We start from the raw sequence: 20385 nt of genomic DNA, 5'->3' as shown, positions 1-20385 counted from the left end.
CCAAATACTGAGGAAAATAATACAAACATGTAAGGACACTGACTCAGCTAAGCAGGGAAATCACAACTGAACTCCAGTGCAAGGACAACACATTCAGGAAATAGAAGCATGGACAGCTACAAAGGAGGAAAGCAGAAACACTGTCTGGACAAGAACAATAACAGACAAATGAAGTTGAGATAAAGCTGAATTTAGCAAGGTGCAAACACAACAAAAGCAGCTTCTACTAGTACTGCTGCTGAATGGAATGGGTGATTTAATGATATTAGGCATAATGTAAGGCTGAAATAATCAGTGCTTTCTTTGCCTTGGTCTTCGCTGACAGGTTTTTCCAGACCTTTGTGACTAGAGACAGGGTTCAAGGAGAAGAGGAACTATCCATAGTAAAGAGGATCAACCCAGGGATCTCTTGAGAAATTGTGATTCATACAAGCTCATGAAACCTGACAGAATCTATCCAAGAGTTCAGAAAGCTGGCTCATGTCATTACAAGACTGCTGTCTATCATCTTTGAATGACTAAGAAAATCATGAAGCAAGTACTCCTGGAGGCTATCTCTCGGAATGTGAAAGAGAAAAGGATTGAGAACAGCCAGTCTGGATTTACCTAGAATAAATCATACTTTACCACACTGTCTTCTAAGACAAAATGGCTGGATAAGCAGAGAGCAGTGGATGCCTGACCATCGCAAGTCTTTAGCAGTTGTGCACAGCATCCTTGTAACCAAGCTGGGATTTTCTTGTCTAAATGGGTAGGCTACTACATGGGTGAAAACATACCTGTGTTATCAGCTTATAAGGGCTTGAGGTTAATGGCACATATTCCACCTGGAAGATGGTTACAAGTGGCACTGAGAGCTCTCATCTGCACCTTGTCCTTTTAAATAATTGTTATGTTAGGCACACAGTAACTACTCTCCTTTAACAAATTACTTCTTTTCAGGGTGTAAGCAACCTGGAGGAGGTGAGGAATTGCACTCTCCTCAAGTCCCTGGATGAAACCAAACTGGGGACTGCAGCCAGTGCATTCAAGAGCAGGACTGACAGACACATACTCAGGCTGGAGGAACGAACTGACAGGAAACTCAGGAAACTCAACAGGGACAAATGCAAGGTCCTGCAGCTGAAACAGACTAATCCCTGCAGCCATACAGGCTGGGAACTGACAGGCTGGGGAGCAGTTCTGCTGAAAGAACGGCCTGAAGGTGCTGGTGGGCAACAGGCTAAGGAAGTCAGCAGTGTGTCCTGTCAGCAGTGAACATTATCACCATACTGGGCTGTGTTTATTGTCTATCTTTATATGCACTCGTTAGAACAGATGTGGAATACAGATGTAGATATTGATAACTTGAATGAGTCCAGCAGTGGCCCACCACGACTGTCTGGCAGGTGTTGAAAGCATATGAATTATATGGATAACAAGGCACTTAATGGGCCACTTAAAAAGGCTTTGGAATATCCATGTTGGAGGTTTTCAGAATACAGCTGGAGAAAGTCCTGAGCAACTTGGTCTGAATTCAAGGTTGACTCCACCTTGAGCAGAAAGTTGGACTACAGACCTCCTGAGGATCCCCTCCTTCCAACCCAAATGCTTCTATGATTTACCAGGCACACAGTAACTACTCTCCTTTAACAAACGACTTCTTTTCAGGGTGTAAGTGTCTAAATGCCATACCTGATGCAAACACACTAATGTGTAGAATGCTTCACCTGCTGCAGTTGTCATTTCTGTATTGTGCTTCTGAAGTACCAGCATATCAAAAACCATCTGAAATTGCAAAACAGAAGTAGTTATGGAAGCGTAAACTGAACTTTCTACTTTATTAACATATGCTGCTGAAGCTCATCTTCACTTCTGGTAATAATGAATATGTATTTAGAAACATCCAAGGCTGCTGTTTGCTTTGTTGACTTTTTTGTTTTTTAAATTGAAGTACCAATAATTTGGAAGCCAAGTTCTTTTAGAAGTCAAGTCTTGGCTTAACAGCATAAATTCACATCTCAAAGCACTGAAACCGGCTGTTGATTTATATCCACTGTTCTTCAGAGAGAAATTACACCTCTTGTATTTTTTCTCCAAAAGCTGCAGATACAGCAGAAAAATAATTTAAAAAGCCTTTGGTCTTCCAGAATAAAACACAGAAGTTTTTCCTCAAGCTTTGGAGTCTCCTACAGCTCACAGAAAGTCAAACAAGGGACAGATTAGTAACAGCAGTGTTGTAATTTTAAGTGGAAGTTTAGAAAATAGGGTGCAAAGCCATGTTAATTTAGAAGATATATAAAGACAAAATTATTTAAGAGTTTCCTATTCTCTCAGCTTTGCTGATGTATGCTTTTAATGAGCAATCCCAGAAGTTGTCAGTTTTGTAAGAAAAGATGCCTTTATTGAAGAACGGTATGTGTCTGAACTGGAGTCTATACAAAATCAGGAGACAAGCACACAAATTCCACATTACTTTGTTGCCATTTAGTAGGAGCCTGGTTGCTACCAGGTCACTCCAAAATTCAGTCAGATGGTCCTAAAAGGAAAGTACTAAATGTGATATTGAATTAAGAAAATGTGTAATTTATTAGATACACTAAATAAATTACAACGTATTCTTTCTAGTTTCCAAGTATGATCTTTTACATGCCTTTTGTTTTAGCACTCTACCCAGCCTCCAGTTTACACAAGTCTGGAAGCTTTATTTTCACAGCTTTCACAGTAGACATAACCACTAAAATTGTCAATCAGTTCTACAGCTCATCTGCAGAGCACTGGTAAATAAAAACTGTATTCTGAGAGGCTCAGGTCTTTTGGTTATTGGCAATAAGATTGCTTTCCTCTACGCCTCCATCCTCCTTTGTACTCTAGTCCAAAATCATCAATTCTTTACACCCTCTTTCTTATTAAATTGCCCCTTTTTTAAGGTAATAGGCTGTTTCTTACTATACGTGTGATCCTGATTAACCCAGATTTGATCACTGTTTGGCCTCTGGATGCTAAAAACCAAAGTAACAGGAAACACAGATGCCTTACCTTAAGAAAGTGCCTTGTTGCTAGAAAAAGAGTTGAATCTGTTTCTTGTGCTTTTGCACACTGTTCTGCTAACGGTGTTACAGCCTCCAGACAGAGCTGGCAAACCTCTGAGCTCATTCTGATAATGAGGGTTAAAGAATCGAAGGCAGATTACAATTAAATTGTGACAAAGCTACCCAGTTGTGACAGAAATAGAAAATATTTGAAATGCTTGTACGTTCCAAGGTTTCTTTTCACTATAAAGCTGTTAATTAAAAAAAAAAATTAAAAAAATCCCCCAACCAACCAACTAGAAAAAGGGAGAAAAAAAAAGAATTCCAACTTCGTTGCTTTCTTTTATTAGCTACATGCCCGAAGGTAACATAACCCCCTCTGACATAACATTTTCAGAAAGAGTCCCGTATGGTCAAGCTCATCTGTTTCTGACACGTGCCATAGATTAGTGAAAATGGTACTCCCATTATGAGGGAGAGCCCATTGGCACCCTGACAGGAAATGCTCTGGAGCCAGCCCAGTAGAACAGCAGCAATGTTTTATATTACCAGCTGAGAAACTAATTCAGGAATGGCTTTGGGATACCAGCTGAAGGCTTATGAGGTTACACACTCTGAAATGAAGTAATGGAGGAGGCAGGAATGGCTGCCAGAAAAAACTTACATGCTAAACTACTTAAAGGCTGCGCCCAAGCACAAGTCAGAGACAATTCAGCTAATACTAGAATCTCAATAGACACTACAGTGAAACTCTCAGTCCCCAGAGAGCAGAGTGAGTCAATTATTGATATACAATTATAGATACTGATATTGATAGAAAAAGAAAAAATTTAAAAGATTAAAAAAATGAGATTTTTTAACATGTCCTTAGATTTGGTTATAGCAACTTAGATTTTTTTTTAAACACTCTGAAGTTCTATAAAGGATACGATGACATCCCTAACTCCAGTGAGTACATTAGGCTCTTAAAGAGGTCTTCTGGAAGTTGTGGAATTTTCTCAGGGAATATTTCACAGATGAAAGTGATTAATTTGTAATATTGATTACACAGGGATGGAAACTGTCAAAAGAAAAACATGATAGTTTTAGATTCAGTAACATAACTATTCTTGCATAATCTTCAACTGTACAAAGAGACAGGACTACTGCTTTCCACTGAAGAAGGAAACCCAGTTTCAGTAGGCAACTTCAGTCATTAGAATGGCTACAATTTTATTAGCAAACACTGTATGACAATAAAACAAGTTTGTTAAAGCTAAACAGTTGATGGTGGGAGTCTGGTATCTGCTCTATACAAATTCAAGGAGTTTTACTTCAGACCAGAACAAATCTAGTGCTGTGAGGTAAAAGCCTTGCGAGCATTTGGAGCACAATAGAGGGGCTTCCAGGGTACATCCTTTGACTTGGTTTCATCCAACATGGACATAAGCCCTCTCACTTACCAAGAGTACCAGATGAGAAAGCACATGAAGAGGGGGCAACTGAGATACACTTCAGAATTGTGTTCCCCTGATTCAAAGTAAAATATTAACACAGTGCAACCCAAAGAAATGCTGCTGTCCCATTGTTTCATATTTTACTGTTCTACTGACAAGCTGCTATGTATGAAAGCCATCGGTAGTGTAAAACAGAGTTACTTTTAACTTACTTAATATTACTGTTTATGTTTCCTATCACACTTCTGACACTATCAGAAAAAGGATTCCACAAGCCACATTTCAGGTTTGGCTGTGGATCTGCTCAGACTTGCTTTTAGAAGAAAAGAGTTTTGTTTAGGACCTTCAAAAATACAGTTTCTCAGCTTACAACATTCTTTTCAAACAGTATCTAGAACTATGGAATAGTTATCTACTCTTATAAAGTCTAGAAAACTCAGAGATATGGAATGCATATAGGAATGAATTCTGGGAATTTTTTACTATAAAGCTTTCATATTCTAGCAGCTCAGTGTAAAAACACACTTACCTTTAGCAGATCTTGGGACATTAGAGGCAGAACTAGATTAACCCCATATAAGACAACATCTGCTGCTGATACAGATCTATTTGTAGCTTGCCCAGGCTCATGTCCTCTAAATACTTCATCTATAGGAAAGACAGAAACTATTTTGTATAAAAGGAGGATTAAACATATTGAAGGAAGAGTCTCATTTCTTTAAAGTCATTTTTAAAAATTAGGACTATTCCTCTCTCTCCAAACAAAAACATGAGGCACTGTATTAAAATAGAAACTTCGTGAGTGGAGACTGTCACATCACTCTGTATTTATATTCATTAGGACTAAGTATTTCATAATCACTTGTACCAGATGGCATGCTAAACCAGAACACTTCAGCTGCACTCTGAGGGCTCCATTCCACTACGGAACATTGCATTTGTTTCTAGGGATAGCTGCTTCATGCCTTCACACAGATAGCAAGAAAAATATTACTGCATTTTTATATTATATATATATATATATGTGTGTGTGTGTGTGTGTGTGTGTGTGTGTGTGTGTATGTATTATATTTATCTGTGGTTTAATATCTTTTATAAAAAGAATGGGAGAGTTAACGTAGAAAATTCTGTAGTTTGGATGTTGCCAAGTTTTCTCCAGTTACAGGCAAGACCTACATTTCCCATCAACTGGCAGTGACCTTACGTTTGTAATTCCTGTATTGAGACAGCAGCAGTATGCAGACACCTTGCAATACATTTCATCTCTGGGCTTTACACTTAGGTTTTGTTCACATTACTTGGTGTCATGGTAAGTATTTTACAGTGTTTTCCACACAACTAATATGCAGATCTCAAAGAGAATACGTTACATAGCATTGGGTTGTCCATCTAAATCTGGTTCTATATTGTGTTTGGCGCACATGGTGAAAAACAGAATGATGCACGGAATTTTGAAGTACAAGTTCTCTCTTTATAGATATACCTCAGAAAAGCAATTAACAACATCAAAACATGCTTGGTATCAAAGAGAATCTGCCTACGTTCTTTGTGTAAAAACTGTATAGGACAGGGTGAGATGTGAACCATGCAAATGTGTTTTGGCTCATTCAAAAGCAATACACAACAGCTACAGCTAGAACTGCAGATCATATTCAGGACAAGTGCAATTTTAAGTGGCAAATACACATAAGAAAGTAACAGGCTGGGATACAAAAAGGCAATTACAGCAACGAACCACAAAGCATGTTCTGTGAAAGAGGAAAATAGAAGACCCTCAAATACCATGGAATTTTAATGAGCTCGACGTTTCACAGAAGTTGAAGCCTGTACTGAGAAGACAATCCACCTGCCCTCTTGCAGAAATGTCCTACTCCAACTTCTGTATGGGCTTTTTGTTATTAACTGCTGCTACTACATGTTCAGACTTGTAACATTCAGATTTCAAGCTGTTTCATATGCACCCTTATTTGTTTTATGAGAGGAATAATACTTTCAGATCCTAGAATACTATGAAAAGTCCTTTCTTTGCTACTGGCACATTAAATAGTTATTTCCACATCCTGATCTAGTCAAGCCTAAAACTTCAGTTTTCACTTTACACAGATTGAACACATGCCCCACAGTGGTTCTTACAGTTTAGAATTTGTTTAGAACAGTTTAGAAGTTGTGGTTTAGCAATTACCAATTCCTTAGTACCTGTATCACTGAAATCTATGAATTCTTTTGATAGAAGATTAGTGAGAAGCTCCATAATAAGGAGGAGATCCTGGTACTGGTCTTCTTCTGCTGTAACATCTATCCGTTGTCGACCTAGATTATTCTTAGAATACACCTGGAGCAGAGTTAGGCAGGCCTCATACAAGTTCATGGCTTTGGCCTATAAAACAATGTTACATAAGTAAGAATATTTTAAGATGGCATTACTTGGTAGACAACACTTCAAGATTTTAATTTCAGGATACGACCACGTTTTGCAACAACTGCACACAAAATCATCAAGGAAACAGCCACCTTAAGCAGCAAGAACACTTACAGCCATTATTGACGTGCTATTGACAGTAACAGCAGAAGATTACTTTTATTGATTTCTCAATCTTAACAAAAAACCAGCGTGGCTTGGCACAGGATGACAAGTCTCACTACTCTCACAAACCAGATTATCAACAAAATCTCTGGGGGACAACTTCAGCTATAGAAGTTTTGAGCCACACAACACTGTGCATACCCAGTTTGGAATAGGCAGGAACTCTTCCAGATGCAAAAGCAAAATTAGCCAACATTGCAAAGACCTAAGTGTACTGCACTGACTCAAAATTTAACTGTTAACTTCTGGGTGTAAAGTAAGATATACACAAGTATCCCCCAAAATGTCAGAGCAAGGAAAAGAATTCAAAAGGTTTATTTGAAGGCAAGAACACAAAAAATCTTACAAAGCAAAAACTGGCTGTGCTTCCAGGGCACAGGGCCTGAGAAAAGGCAAAAACCTCTTTTCATTCCTGGGCTTTATCATCGTCTCTGATCTCCCTCCCCCAGGCTCACTGCCAGCACGGCCTGTAACACTGTGAGGATTTCTGTCTCTTCAGACTACAGAGATACTGCATTTTTTCTCTCGTATGCAAAGGAGAAGGGAAAAACACTCAGCTATTTATGAGGAAAGTACTCTTAGGCAGGAAGTCCTCCTAAGCATAAAACGAGTTCTAGCTCCCCATTAGAAATTCTTATGAAAAGGGTACCTGTCCCTACATTGGTATCTCTTAATGCCTTGTCTAGGACCAAGGCAGTGTCTCTTTGGGATACATTTATCACATAAAACAGTGCTGCAATTCTCTTAGACCAGACTTCAGGAAAGTTTGATACAGTTGAAAAAAGAAAGTACTCAACATAGTCTGTCCTCTTCTGCCAGCCATGCACAGTTAGACTAGTGATGAACATGGTCAAATTTATTGATATAAGAACAGTCTAAATATTCTGCTTTTAATCTTTGCAAGCATATGTTTTAAAACAAAAGAATTTCTTAACAGATGTGAATACATAGCCTTTCTTTCTCCCTATAAAAATCACTACACTTTATTTTGCTTAAGAAATAGCATTGTATGCACATGCACCCACACACAGACACTCTCCCCCCACTTTCCCTTCTTCCCCTTCTGGTTGTATTTACCTCTCCAAGATAGCAAATTTGTTTATGTGCAACTTCAACAAAGACTTCTATTATGAGATTAACAGTCTCTGGTGTGTTTTTGTATACTTCCATTAATCCAATGCAATTATTAAGGAAGTCCATAAGGAAATTGAAGAGAATTGCTACGTTATCAATCTGGGTAGCCTCAGCAATGCCACAGAGTGCTTCTAACGTAGCAGTGATTTCCTGTTTCACTTCCTCCTCCTGACAGATCTGCTGAAAATTTTCTTGGTTTATCACATTCAAGAATCGCTGCTGGAGTGGCTGAAGAACCTTGAAATTTTTTAGAAAAGGAACATTAAAATAAACATGATACTATAAGAGATGTGAGGCTTAAGTAATTTAGCAAGCTCATGGGTTGCTTTTGGCATGGCAATTACAAGAATCAATCCCTTCCAGTTTCCAACAGCTCAGTTATGTTATTATCTGCCACGTTAACATAAACTGAAGTAGTAGTTATTAGTGTTTCTCATTACCCATCATTACCTGCCCACAGGTTTCAAAATGAGCACCTCCATAAGTATTTCAGGTTATTTTGTAGTGTTTAAACAAATTAAAACGACCTTCTCTGGCTTACACTATTTGGTTCTCTTCCAAATGCAGTATTAGGGAAAAAACTGTTAACAATGAAAGCTGTTGTTAACAATGTGCACAGTTATTGTTGCCACATTATGATTCTCAATAGCGCAATCACTATTGTCATCAGCTGTGTTTGGAAACAATTTAGAAACTTCCATAAAAAAATTAAATGTTTTTTTCCCCAATTACTTTCAGTGTGTTATAGTTGTACCTTAAACCACTAATTTCATAGCTCTGCTAACAAAACCAAGGCTTTCGCAGAAGGTCAGTACTTTCCAAACTCCTGTGGTGCTTCCTGATCACATTTCAGCTTCTTTCTTGGACCAAGATGTCAGGTATTAAATATCTTAGCTTTAATGGAGCCAGGGCACAAAGAGCTGGCCAAGGCTCTTTATTCGGTTCCACATTGGCTTTTTGCTTACTGGCATTGAGTGAATAACTGGATAATTCATAACACCACCAAATTAAAATGAAAGAAAAAATGGCACAGTTCAAGGGGGATGATTAAATCTTTTATAATAGTCTATTTCAAGCATGTTGTTATACTGTCTGCTTCACAAACATCCCAGTTAACTATTAGTGGTTTCTGTTTAGGTTGTGATGTTTTAGATACCATTTAGATACAAGAAATACAACTGCTGACCCTCAAAGAGAGATTAATTTCAAAATTTAATTAGATATGAAAAATAAAAATATGCTAGACAAGTTGACTTTGTGTCACCATAAAATTCCCTAGACTAACTTGTCCTGCTGACTACAACTGAGGTAATAAAAGCATCAAAATAGCTTACCTCTGTCCAGTATTGTTGCTTTGTTTCTGTGTCCATATGAGCAAAACCTCCTAAAACTAAAGCTTTCATTAGTGTTCTCTGCACAGAACTGGACAAATAGTGAAGAGGAGGGCTTCGCCTTGCAAACTGTTTTGCTAAATTCCACCAGTTTTCACACTGAATAACTAAGTTTGCCCTAAAGGAGGGAAAAATAGTTTAAATAAAGACTTCACAAAATGGTGTGAACAGAGCACATCAGGTTGCTAGCAGTTGTCAGAGGGTTGTTGTTGTGTTTTTTTTTAAATTCCTTTATTATAAGGCTAAATAGCCTTTTGATTTTCATCTTACTAATTCCTCAGCTCTAAGAGTTCTAAAGCAGATACTCCAAAAATAGATCAATTCATATGGGAGAAAAGCAGGAAAGTGCTTTAGTTTTATGCACATACACACACAGAGTTAATGGACATATTGCATGGATTAAAAGCTTAGTCTCATTATGTCATGATAAAATAAGCAGTTTATTTCAAAACTAGCTCCTGTAGGTTTTCATTTTTTTAAAAGAAAACACCTCAAGTGTTTAAAATCCTCAAGCTTCAGAACAGTCTTTTATCAGACTGAATGTATGATTGCATGTCAATTCACAGAATTAAAACATTCAAGAGTTTCCTGCTCCCACAGTTTGCAATACCAAAGAAAACTTCGTGAAATCTGTCTGCATCCACAAAATCCTGGATTTAAAAAAACAATTGTATGTTTAAAAATCATGGCTTAGCCAGTATCTGAACTCTTAATCAACAAAAATTAACAACACCAGAAAAATCCTTGCAATTAGAGTGGAGACCAGGAGAGTTTTCCTCACTCACTGTTTAAGAGTGAGGCACAAAGGTAAGGTAAGGTGAATATACTTCTAAACAATAATAAAAATTAGGTGACGTTCTGTCCAATATCGGTCTCACTCCTCACTTTGTTAGACAATTTTGTTGGGTTTTTTCTCAGTTACAGAAAGTTATTGAAGTAATTTGACTTACAGAGACATAAATATGAAGTGCCCTATATCTGGATTACTTTGGCCAAAAACTTTAAAGGAAGCAAAAGAAATTTTTTGACTTCCAGAGGTATAGCAACTTACCGCTCTCTCCTTTCCACTAATGTTACTAGCAGTTGTACAGTATCATTTGCAAGGTCCTGCTCTGAACTCCACACTGCCAGGTTACTGATCACTTTTTCTAAAAGGTAACCCACAATCCACTGGGAACCCTCTGTATCAGCACCAAATGCTGTACTAAATGGCAGACTTATCTATAAGAAAAGCATTAAAATGAGTGAGTTTTACAGAAGCCAGAACCCCAAAGTGTATGGTAATCATTGTCAGCAAATTCTTTTCAGGCTGTCACTTCTTTCCTACTTAAATTACACAAATGTTACACAGACAAAGGCAAAGAATACCTGTAATAGAAAAATCTTTGCCAAATTTTGTGACTTTAAGCACACCATCTAAAACAAAGAAAAGCTTCAACCTCATTACAAAGTCAGGCTTGAGTATGTCTAGCTTTTAAGGCCAAAGAAAGTTCAAAGGTGTTAATAACTAAAAGAACAATCCCAAAATCACATCCCAGAAAGGTTTTCATAAATTTAAGACAAAATTCCTCAAAATTCAGTGGTAAAAATTATTAGAAATAAACCTAACTTTTGATCTAGATCAAATCTTCTAAGAATTTATTGTCAACTCAATTTTTATGCATCTGCTTTCTGCAGATGGTCCCTTTAATCTACACATCCTTCAGGAAAGATGTCACACTGTGGTCCTTCTTGAAATTGCCTCTTCTATCTTTAAAAAAAGTTTCCCAAGAGTGAAACCCAAAGACTTCGTATTAATTGTGCAGGGGCCTCCTATCAGCACAGCACTAACACTTCTAACTTCTAACTTTAAAACTCATGGTATATACATGATTAAACATAAGGTTTAAATACAGGTTTCAATCACTTCCACATGTCAACACCAACTGTACGTGTGCATTTCCTGGACACTCTGTTTTGTTTCTTCACATTGTTTTTCACATGGATCTCCTAGCATGCCCTCCAATTCTTCCCCAATCAGTACATTTTGAAGTTCTTAGCTGTGCTGTATGTACAAGCTAAATAGTACTACTCCAAATATTTGCAAGTCTATGGTGTATCTACTTTTGTTGAGGAGGGGCCTCCTGAAGCATTAGTATTCTTAGTTGCTTCAATAATGGAAATAAAGAAGAGAAAGAAGAGGCTTCTTTCTCAAAAAGTTAGAGCCAACAGGACCTCCTCAAGACAAGTGGTCTCTGTGAGCCAGCTAGATTACAGTTAGTTCGATAAGCAAAATCAGGATCAAATTCTAATCATGATTAGTGCTCTCCAAACAGGGTAAGAAGTTGCCCTTTACAAAGAATGCACCGTTGAAATCATGGTATATACAATGCGAATGGGGAGAGAAAGTAGCATGACATTAGCTAATGTATCCTACTTTGTGATGGTGTTAGATATCTAGCCTAAAATCATCATCAGGTTACTCACTAAATCATTCATCAAGGGCAACCCCCGTATTAGAGATGAAATGTAAGATCTGATGGACAGTCAGAAGAAACTTATAAAAAACACTGTAGTCAGTGAGTTTCACCCACTATGCAGCCTGAGAGCACTATGTTATTTTGCTATGGTGATGGCTATTAAAAAAACCAACAAAAATATCACATTTGCAGCAAAATGTGCAAGAGTCCCCTAACAACTTATATTTCTAATTAACAAATAGAAGAAAACATCAAATTTCAAACAAATTCCAAAATAAACCACAACCCATTTAACACTAAAAGAGCACTTTAAATAGCTACACTGACATTGGCATTCACAGCATAATATTATTGCTAATACTCACCAATTAATTAATAAAAGTTATATCCTTACCTGATCATACAACTTTTCATCTACTAGGAGGTAAGTCTTTGCCCAGCGTTTGAGGAACCACACAATATCTTTGCCCATCTGAGGGCTCAAGAGGTGTGTGAGATTTGCCCTTATTGCTCTAGATTCTACTTCTGATACTCTTAAAATAGCAGATAACAACCTGTGGATTTAAAACACAATGAGGATGTTGAGAGTGGTTTTTGGAGAAGTAACACAATGAACAAACACTTTCATTTTTCACAAAATACGACAGAAGAATCAGGATAACACAAAGTAGTTCAGCTCTAATCAAATAAAAAGCACCTCTATTTATTGTTTCTTGAAAGGCAAAGAGAGAGAGAGAGAGAGGATAGAGAGACAAATATCCTCCAAAGAGTAATAACTATGCTTCAAAAGGTCATCTTTGACATCAAAATTAGTGCAATAAAGACTCCTCACAAGCATTGTGACAAATGGATTACTACTTGGAGTACTTGAAAAGGTATTTTGAAAAGCTGTTTCTCCCCTCCTTGCAACATAAAGTTTAGTGACCAAGTCAGTTCTAACTGTGCAGCTTTAGCAGTGTGATGCATACCAAAAAGCAAATACAGAAATCACCAGTTATTTCTCTCTTGTTTATTACTGCAGAAAAAGTTTGAAATAGCAGAACACTAGGTGATTGCATTAATAAAACAGTCTATAAAACTACACTAAATATTAGCTTTTGTAGTATGTCAATTAAATTTTGTAAGATTATGATAGTCCACAAGAATTTTAGGAGTTGACAGTGGCCTATTTCTTGAAGACATTTTAGAGCTATAGACAGAGATCCTCAAATCAATCCTTATTTTAGATCTGATTTTATTCCCATTACCACTGAGGCACTGCATCAAGAAATCCTGCGGAGTGACCACTGTTTGAAGCACTACTATCAGTGAGCAGTACTCAAGCCTCTGAACATTTGACAAATACACCATTGCTAATGAATATCCATTTGTTCTAGCTCCTCCTCAGAAGAAAACTTTTAAGTACACAACTAATCTTGGGTTAAGAATCTTCCATGCTTTTGAAGTGCTAGGATTCAAATTGAGGAGTCCTTTGTGGGCATCAGCCTTCCTGCAAAAGGGAAGGGAAATCTCTCCTGCTTATTTCACAGGCTAACAGTGATACATGTACCAAGCTGACCAACAATTTCTCCTGCTCTGAGGATCAGTTTTTCTGCTGCTGCCAAGCTTGGGCAGTAACTCATGTTCACAGCAGACAAGCTCACTGATGCTCTGGAAAGCGTTTGCTTAAGCTGCACATGTGCTGAATGAATGCTAGAGAACATATTATCTAAAGATTTTGATCTACCAATTTTATTTATGTAAGCAATTTAAAGGAATTTCTGTAACAAATAGATCAAAAAGGAATTTTCAGTAAAGATATGAAAAAAATTCTTTTTATTTCCTAGACTTTGGCTCATGTCCTCTCTTAAGACTATTAAGTCAATCTAGGCACTTCAGATTTCCCATCTTGACTCAGTGTTATCTGTTTCAATGCCTTACTCTCATTTTTCTTTTCAGTCCTTCCCTAGATCAACTTGACTCGAAATATCATCTATATTTACCCTGCCTTTCTTTATCCTAAAAAAATAATAAAATTGCTTAAACCTTTCACAGAATCATTGAGTCATAGACTCGATTGGGTTGGAAAAGATCTCCAAGATCATCAAGCCCAACCCTCAGTCCAACTCCAGTCCATTTACCAGATCATGGCACTCAGTGCCATGTCCAATCACAGTTTAAAAATCTCTAGGGATGGTGAATCCACCACCTCTCTGGGCAGCCCATTTCAGTGCCCAATTACTCTCTCTGTGAAGAATTTTTTTCTGATACCCAACTTAAATTTCCCCTGGCAGAGCTTGAGCCCGTGCCCCCTTGTCCTGTTGCTGACTTCCCTCTTTTCTTAACGCTCTTTTACAGCATTACCTTAATATAACTGTAATAAACCCATTCTTCTAAATTTGCCCTTTAGTTCAAAAGAAATATCTTTTTCAATGTTCAGTGTTTATGTATTGCTTGTTTACTTTTCATGTTCACAGAAGTCCACTCACATTCTCACTTTTTTCTCTTAAAAAGCATTTAACACACTCAATAATGCAAGAGGCATCCTTACCTAATTACAGAATCAGTTCTGTTGTACCCTGGGATGGAAGAGGCTTTTTCTCCTGGAGATCCCAGAATCTGAAGTGTTGTATTGATGTCAACCTCAGTTGAATGTTTAATGGAATATTCCATTACTTCTGGAGGTATTAGCGGAGTCTCTCCCTGAGTATCATTAGCCAAGAGGTAGCCTTACATTAAAAAAGAAAGAGTGATCACAACCTTCTACCCTAGGTTGACTTAGGGCTTTCTGATTAGAGAATCCATTGGCTTAACTGCAAACATCACACCAGAATCACATGTTTGTACAACCTAACACCGTTTAGATACATACAAGCTAACTTTAGCATCTTTAGAGCGTTTCAGGACAAAAAAACCCAAAAAGACAAAAACCAAGACTGGAAAGAAATCACCAATTTAAAAATCAATTAAAAAAGAGGTAACTTTCGCATCATGTAAAAGCCCTGCAGTGAATTCAACTTTCTGGGGGAGAGACACCCCAAAACTACATTTTGTTGACATTTTTTTCTTGTGTTTTTGATAAAAAAAGCCTTGCCTTTACAGCTTCCCCACTGAATCTCTCTCATTTGGGACTTCTGTTTTCCTAACATTTCAAATCTGTCAGAGGTTTTCAGACATCAAGTACATGTGCTGTTATACAGTTTTCCTTGCACAGCAACTGCAGATGGGGTGAAGCATGGGGTTTTATACAACACTCTGACATCCAGATAATATTTATTCCAGTTTGAGTTTTCAATGTCTGATCCCATGACCATCTGTGAGCTACAAATATAAACTTCATCCCACGGTATTATGAAAATAGTATAAATACATTCACGTCAACATCTGAGAGTGACTAAAACATCACACATTGAAAAAAAAGCCCCCAAATACTTCGTAATTATACATTTTTTACAGCAAAGTACAGACACTGTCTAAGTCGTTATTACATTTGGCAAACATTTGCAAAATATTTCCATCTAAAAATCAAAACTGAAAAGGTACTAAATTCAACTTCCCCAAAACATAACAAAATGGCAGGACAAGCATCATCAGTGCTGAAAAAATCTAGAACTTACTTGATTCTTTGCCACCACTGAGTACTACCATTATCCTGATCTCATGTTGATTCCCTTATAGAGTCATGTGCCCCCAGACAATACCACTGATACCATGAACAGACTAATTTCTTAAATAGGTTGACTGATAACGCAGGTAAAAAAAATGTGCTACAAAATGTCCAAATGACATGACCTCATCTAAAGACTTCATCAGTCTTTTAAAGGTAACATTCATGTTACTCAGGCAGATGAAAGTAAAACAAAGACTTTGCCAGTAGTGCATGTAAAATGAAATCACCATAGAGGATAAAATGTATAGACAATTAAGAATAGTTCATATACAGGGATTTCATTTTATTTTCCTAAGGTGTCCCAGGTGTAATAAGACTACCAGAATAAGTACTATTTAAAGCTGTTCACCAACCTGTGACTAAAATAAGCCAATGAATATCCTCATACAGGTCATCAAGCACTTTATTGTCAATTGAACCTGATGCTGGTGAGGCAAGTAACTGCTGCTGATGTCTTTGCAACTGACCATGAAGCCTTGTCACTCGGTCTTCTAACAAACTGTGGACAAATAACAATAAAATAACTTCACTGCTTTTAAATTGCTTTGGCAAAGCCAGGCTTCTCTTATGTGCTGGCTTTACTAATTTGCATTCATGGCTGTTTTTGGACTTGCCCTGTAAGAAGAGGTATACAGTGTTCTGCAGCAATTCTCCCCAGCATGCCTACGCTGGCCAACTGGTCACAGAACTGATCTCTGTCATCTTCCTGCAGCTCACTTATTTCTTCTTCTTCCCGAGAGGCCACGCCATTGGCAGTCTTGGCAAAATTAAAAACACCCAGTTAGTCATACTTGCTCAATTTACCATCACAATTTTCTGCATTATTTTGGCACTTTCTTTCAAGGTATTTTGCATGGATGAACAACAAACTTGTACTAAATTAGACACTGAAGAGTTAAATAGAGTCAACATGGGTTCATACTGTTTTAAAATCAGCATTTCACCAACTCATTAGCAAAATGCTACATTCAGTTAATTCTCTGTTTGCTACTGTTTCCAATAATGCTCTCAAGTCAAAAGATTCACTGTGAAGAGTCAAGGATAGGACTTATGAAAATTGATACTTGTTATTAGTAGTATAAATACAGGCTGGTCAATAGCAAAGCAGCTTCTCTACACTTCACAATCAGCTCTGTTGTGCATCCACTGCAAGAAATGTGATATGAGGTACTCAGTGACACTGGCACTCAGAGATGGTCTGCAAACACAGTGGTCAGAAGATTGCTGAAATACATTTGCATTTCAAATCACATACGGAGCAGACCAAGAATAATTTTAAATACTGAAACTTCTGTGCCTTCTCCTATTTATTAGTCAGTGATATTGCTCTCAGTTCTCTGAGATCTTACATAAATTACATAATAGGCAGCAATTTTCAAGATGAAATGAAAATCATCCCTTTCACTGAAGACTTTTCCTATTATTTGATGGGAAATATAAATTTTAAAAAATAGTGGTTTAAAAAGTGCTATTTAAAAATGAAAAAGTACTTTAAAAGGTAAAGGCTATAACTTCTAGAAAACAGAAGACTAATAATCATCATCATCTCAGTTTTATATCTTGCTGATGCAGAAGTTGCACTGTTCAATCTCTTAAAGCTTACCTTGGTTGCATTATAAAACTATTTAAATAATAATCAGATCTTATTCCTTGAAGAGATGAGCCATGATATGTAGAGAGTAAGTATCAATATTCAAAGATTTTTACAATCTCTTGAATAATCAGAAAATTTATGCAAGTAACAAAGTAAAACACAAGAGAGAGAAAGCTATCAGTCTGCTTTATTTCAACAGAGGTCCTGGAAAACTGAATCCACATACAACTCCTTATGCCAAATGCTTTTAACCCATCTTTTCTTTATGTAACCTAGCAAATCATTCTCTTTTGGCAACTTCAAAATTGCAGCTGTTTACTGAAGGGTGAGCCTTTGCTCTTAAAGCAGGGACTGAAAGTTCCTGCTACTGCTTTGATATTGAACAAGAAGCATTCTAAAATGCCAGCTGTGGCTTTTAAAAGGTTACCCATGGGATAAATTACTTATCTCACAGAATGACATGAATTAACCTGTGTACACAAGTTATGTCAAGACCGCCTGCTATGAATTCAAAGTTCTCTTGTGAAATACTTCTCCCAGTTTTGGCACTGTTATTCCTATCTGTTACATATTGAGATAGCAGAATTAAGTTTTATATGGTCCTTTTCAGATCTCTGAGATCTTTGCAAAGCATCAGACTAAGGAGAGATTTTATACAGTTATTGAATTGAATCTATGCAATAATTAATTCATGCAACATCTACACCCAACTTTCTGTGTAAGTATCCATTTCAGAAAAAGACAGATTCCCTTCAAATAGATCTGCTTTCTCACTGGCTCAAGAGATACTTGATGTGCTTTTAGCTTTTCTGTAGAACAGTCACCTGCTCAGAAATTCAATCAGGAATTCATTTTATCCAAGAGAAAAACATGATATTGCAAGTTTCTTTTAGTCTGAGCATAGTTAGCTTACATTTATTCAGATATTTATGCATGTCAATTATACTTTGAAGGTAATGTACGGGAGGTAACAACCATAAAAAAGGTTTTCAATTTCTTCATTGAGAATTTTAACTAGGACTCTAATCCAGAAAAGGATGGTCAAAATAGTCACTATATCTGTGGGAAGAACAGCAAGATACACATTGATCCTGAGTTACAGGTTTACTTTTTTCCATTTTTTAAAGTAATTTCCAACTTTGTACTCCTTTATTTCCTCTTATGAATGTGAGAAACAGACTGGGAAATGACATCTGAGTAACAAATTCAGCAATTTTTTTCATTTCTGAAGTCACAAATAGCAATTCTACACTTGCTGCCTTGAGTTACATAATAAACACCCACCAAAAGACATGGGCTAGTTGCTGTAAGTCATCATCAAAATCTACTAGAATGAGGGCTTACCAAATTCCTTGTGCCATCAGGAGCAGCTAGATGGCACTGAATGTAGGAATTAAAGACTTGAACAGCATGTTGGGTAAAGAAGCCTTTATGGAAATGTTTGTCATCTTGTACCAAAGTAAGCCAAGATTCCAACAATTTATCATATGCCTCCATATATACCATGTCATCTTTGTCAAGCTGCAAGAGATGAAAGAAACAAATCAAAAATCTTATTCCTAAACCAAATCAGAGGAACATGCTTATATTTATTATTAAACAGATGTTCTTCTACTGTTGAAACAAAAAGAAATGAGTCACAAATCCCATCTAAGGGTAGCCAGGAAAATATCAGAATGAACAGAAACAATGCATCAAAAAAGGTAGTGCAGGTTTCATGCTTGCTAGACTTTAAAAACTGTCAGTGTGTTTAGCTGTTTCTCTTCACCTGATGGTGCATATAGATTCATATATATTCCACTACTACTGAAATACAGAGAGGAAAGAATGATTCTCTGTTCCACAGGAAATCACTGCAAGATTGGCACATGTTCAAGAAACCTTTCCACAGGTAGCCAGTTTTGATGAATAATCACAGCTTCTCATTCCATAAGCAAACCAAACAACAGCAGAATTGCTCAGAATAAGCCTGCACCTCCAATTACTTAGTGCATTTCACCTGATGCTTCATGTTTTTAATTATTCATATGTGCTTCTACGTAGTACGCAAGTTACTGAGGGGAATAACTTACCTGAAAAACAAAGTCCTGGGTTACAGGCAAACTAAAGAACCCAAAGAGCAAAGAGGCCATTTCTTTTAAAAGTATTTTTAATGTAACTATCAAGTTTTTGTCTTGATGCAAAAATGGAACTTTTGTAAATATATCCAACTTCAAATAACTTCAGTGTGACTGTACATAAAAACATGTTGCTAAGATGCTGAACTTCTTCTAAGTAGTCTTCTTGACTTTTAACCAACAGGATGGCTCACAGAAGTTACTCTGAGATAGCACAGCTTAGTAAAATGGTTCATTGATGAAACAAAGAGACATTAAGGCCTTAATAATGCTCCAGACACAAGAATTCCTGACTTCCAGTGAAGTTACAAACATGGTTGGATGAACAGGCAAGGAAATGAAAACATTGGCTGGATGACTGATTAAGAGGAAAAACTGGTATCACACTGGAAGCATTTCAAGACAGTTTCGCAGCATCATTTTGTAACCACAAAGTGGTCGTATTGTTGTAAGTTAAAACAGGGGACACACTGATGTAATTGCAAAAACAAAAGCTGAAAATGACAAGGAGAGAGGCAAAATTGTATTCAACACTAACATAAGCCACAAATTTAGAAAAAAGAAACTGCACCATTCTTTTTAAAACTTGCCTAAATTTAGAACACATGAATTTACAGTCATTCAATCCTGAAATATTTTTAAATTTATATCATATATTTACATCTATTAACTTACATGTAACTTTTCATAATTTGTAAGATTCAAGAGCATAAACAAATACACAGACATGACTTTATGAACAAAAAAATACCCTCAAAATATATCCACTTCATTTGTTTGGAAAGGTTATCAAGAACTTAATGTCATGAAGAAAAATTATTTTAACAACTCATAAGCAATCTAGGACTAATATGCTTCTACAAAGTACATGTCCAATCATGAAAGGATTTTATCCACATTGAACCAATCAAGTCCCAAAGAAATTTTACTAAAAAGTACCAATCCTTATTTCAGATTAGCTACAGCAGAGCTATCAAAGATGTCCTACAGAAAAAGTATGCTGTAGACTG

At 36.8% G+C, this 20385-nt stretch overlaps 1 protein-coding gene across 2 annotated transcripts in view; it reads right to left on the bottom strand.

The window, feature by feature from the left end:
- Nucleotides 1–20385, bottom strand: part of XPO4 (exportin 4) — an 81149-nt gene that overhangs the window by 7141 nt on the left and 53623 nt on the right. For both annotated transcript variants that reach the window (XM_071554158.1, XM_071554168.1), the window contains 13 exons: nucleotides 18603–18779; nucleotides 16279–16421; nucleotides 16018–16163; nucleotides 14546–14723; nucleotides 12410–12569; nucleotides 10608–10777; nucleotides 9500–9674; nucleotides 8109–8402; nucleotides 6644–6824; nucleotides 4977–5095; nucleotides 3941–4071; nucleotides 3019–3136; nucleotides 1675–1767 (listed from right to left, as the gene is read on the bottom strand). In XM_071554158.1, the coding sequence (XP_071410259.1) occupies nucleotides 1675–1767; nucleotides 3019–3136; nucleotides 3941–4071; nucleotides 4977–5095; nucleotides 6644–6824; nucleotides 8109–8402; nucleotides 9500–9674; nucleotides 10608–10777; nucleotides 12410–12569; nucleotides 14546–14723; nucleotides 16018–16163; nucleotides 16279–16421; nucleotides 18603–18779 (2085 nt within the window). The remainder of the gene's footprint in view (nucleotides 1–1674; nucleotides 1768–3018; nucleotides 3137–3940; nucleotides 4072–4976; nucleotides 5096–6643; nucleotides 6825–8108; nucleotides 8403–9499; nucleotides 9675–10607; nucleotides 10778–12409; nucleotides 12570–14545; nucleotides 14724–16017; nucleotides 16164–16278; nucleotides 16422–18602; nucleotides 18780–20385) is intronic.

Source organism: Pithys albifrons, chromosome 1 (genome assembly GCF_047495875.1).
Source record: "Pithys albifrons albifrons isolate INPA30051 chromosome 1, PitAlb_v1, whole genome shotgun sequence".
NCBI lineage: Eukaryota > Metazoa > Chordata > Aves > Passeriformes > Thamnophilidae > Pithys > Pithys albifrons.
Note: the sequence above shows the minus strand (reverse complement) of the source record. Positions and strands in the feature narration are given on the sequence as shown.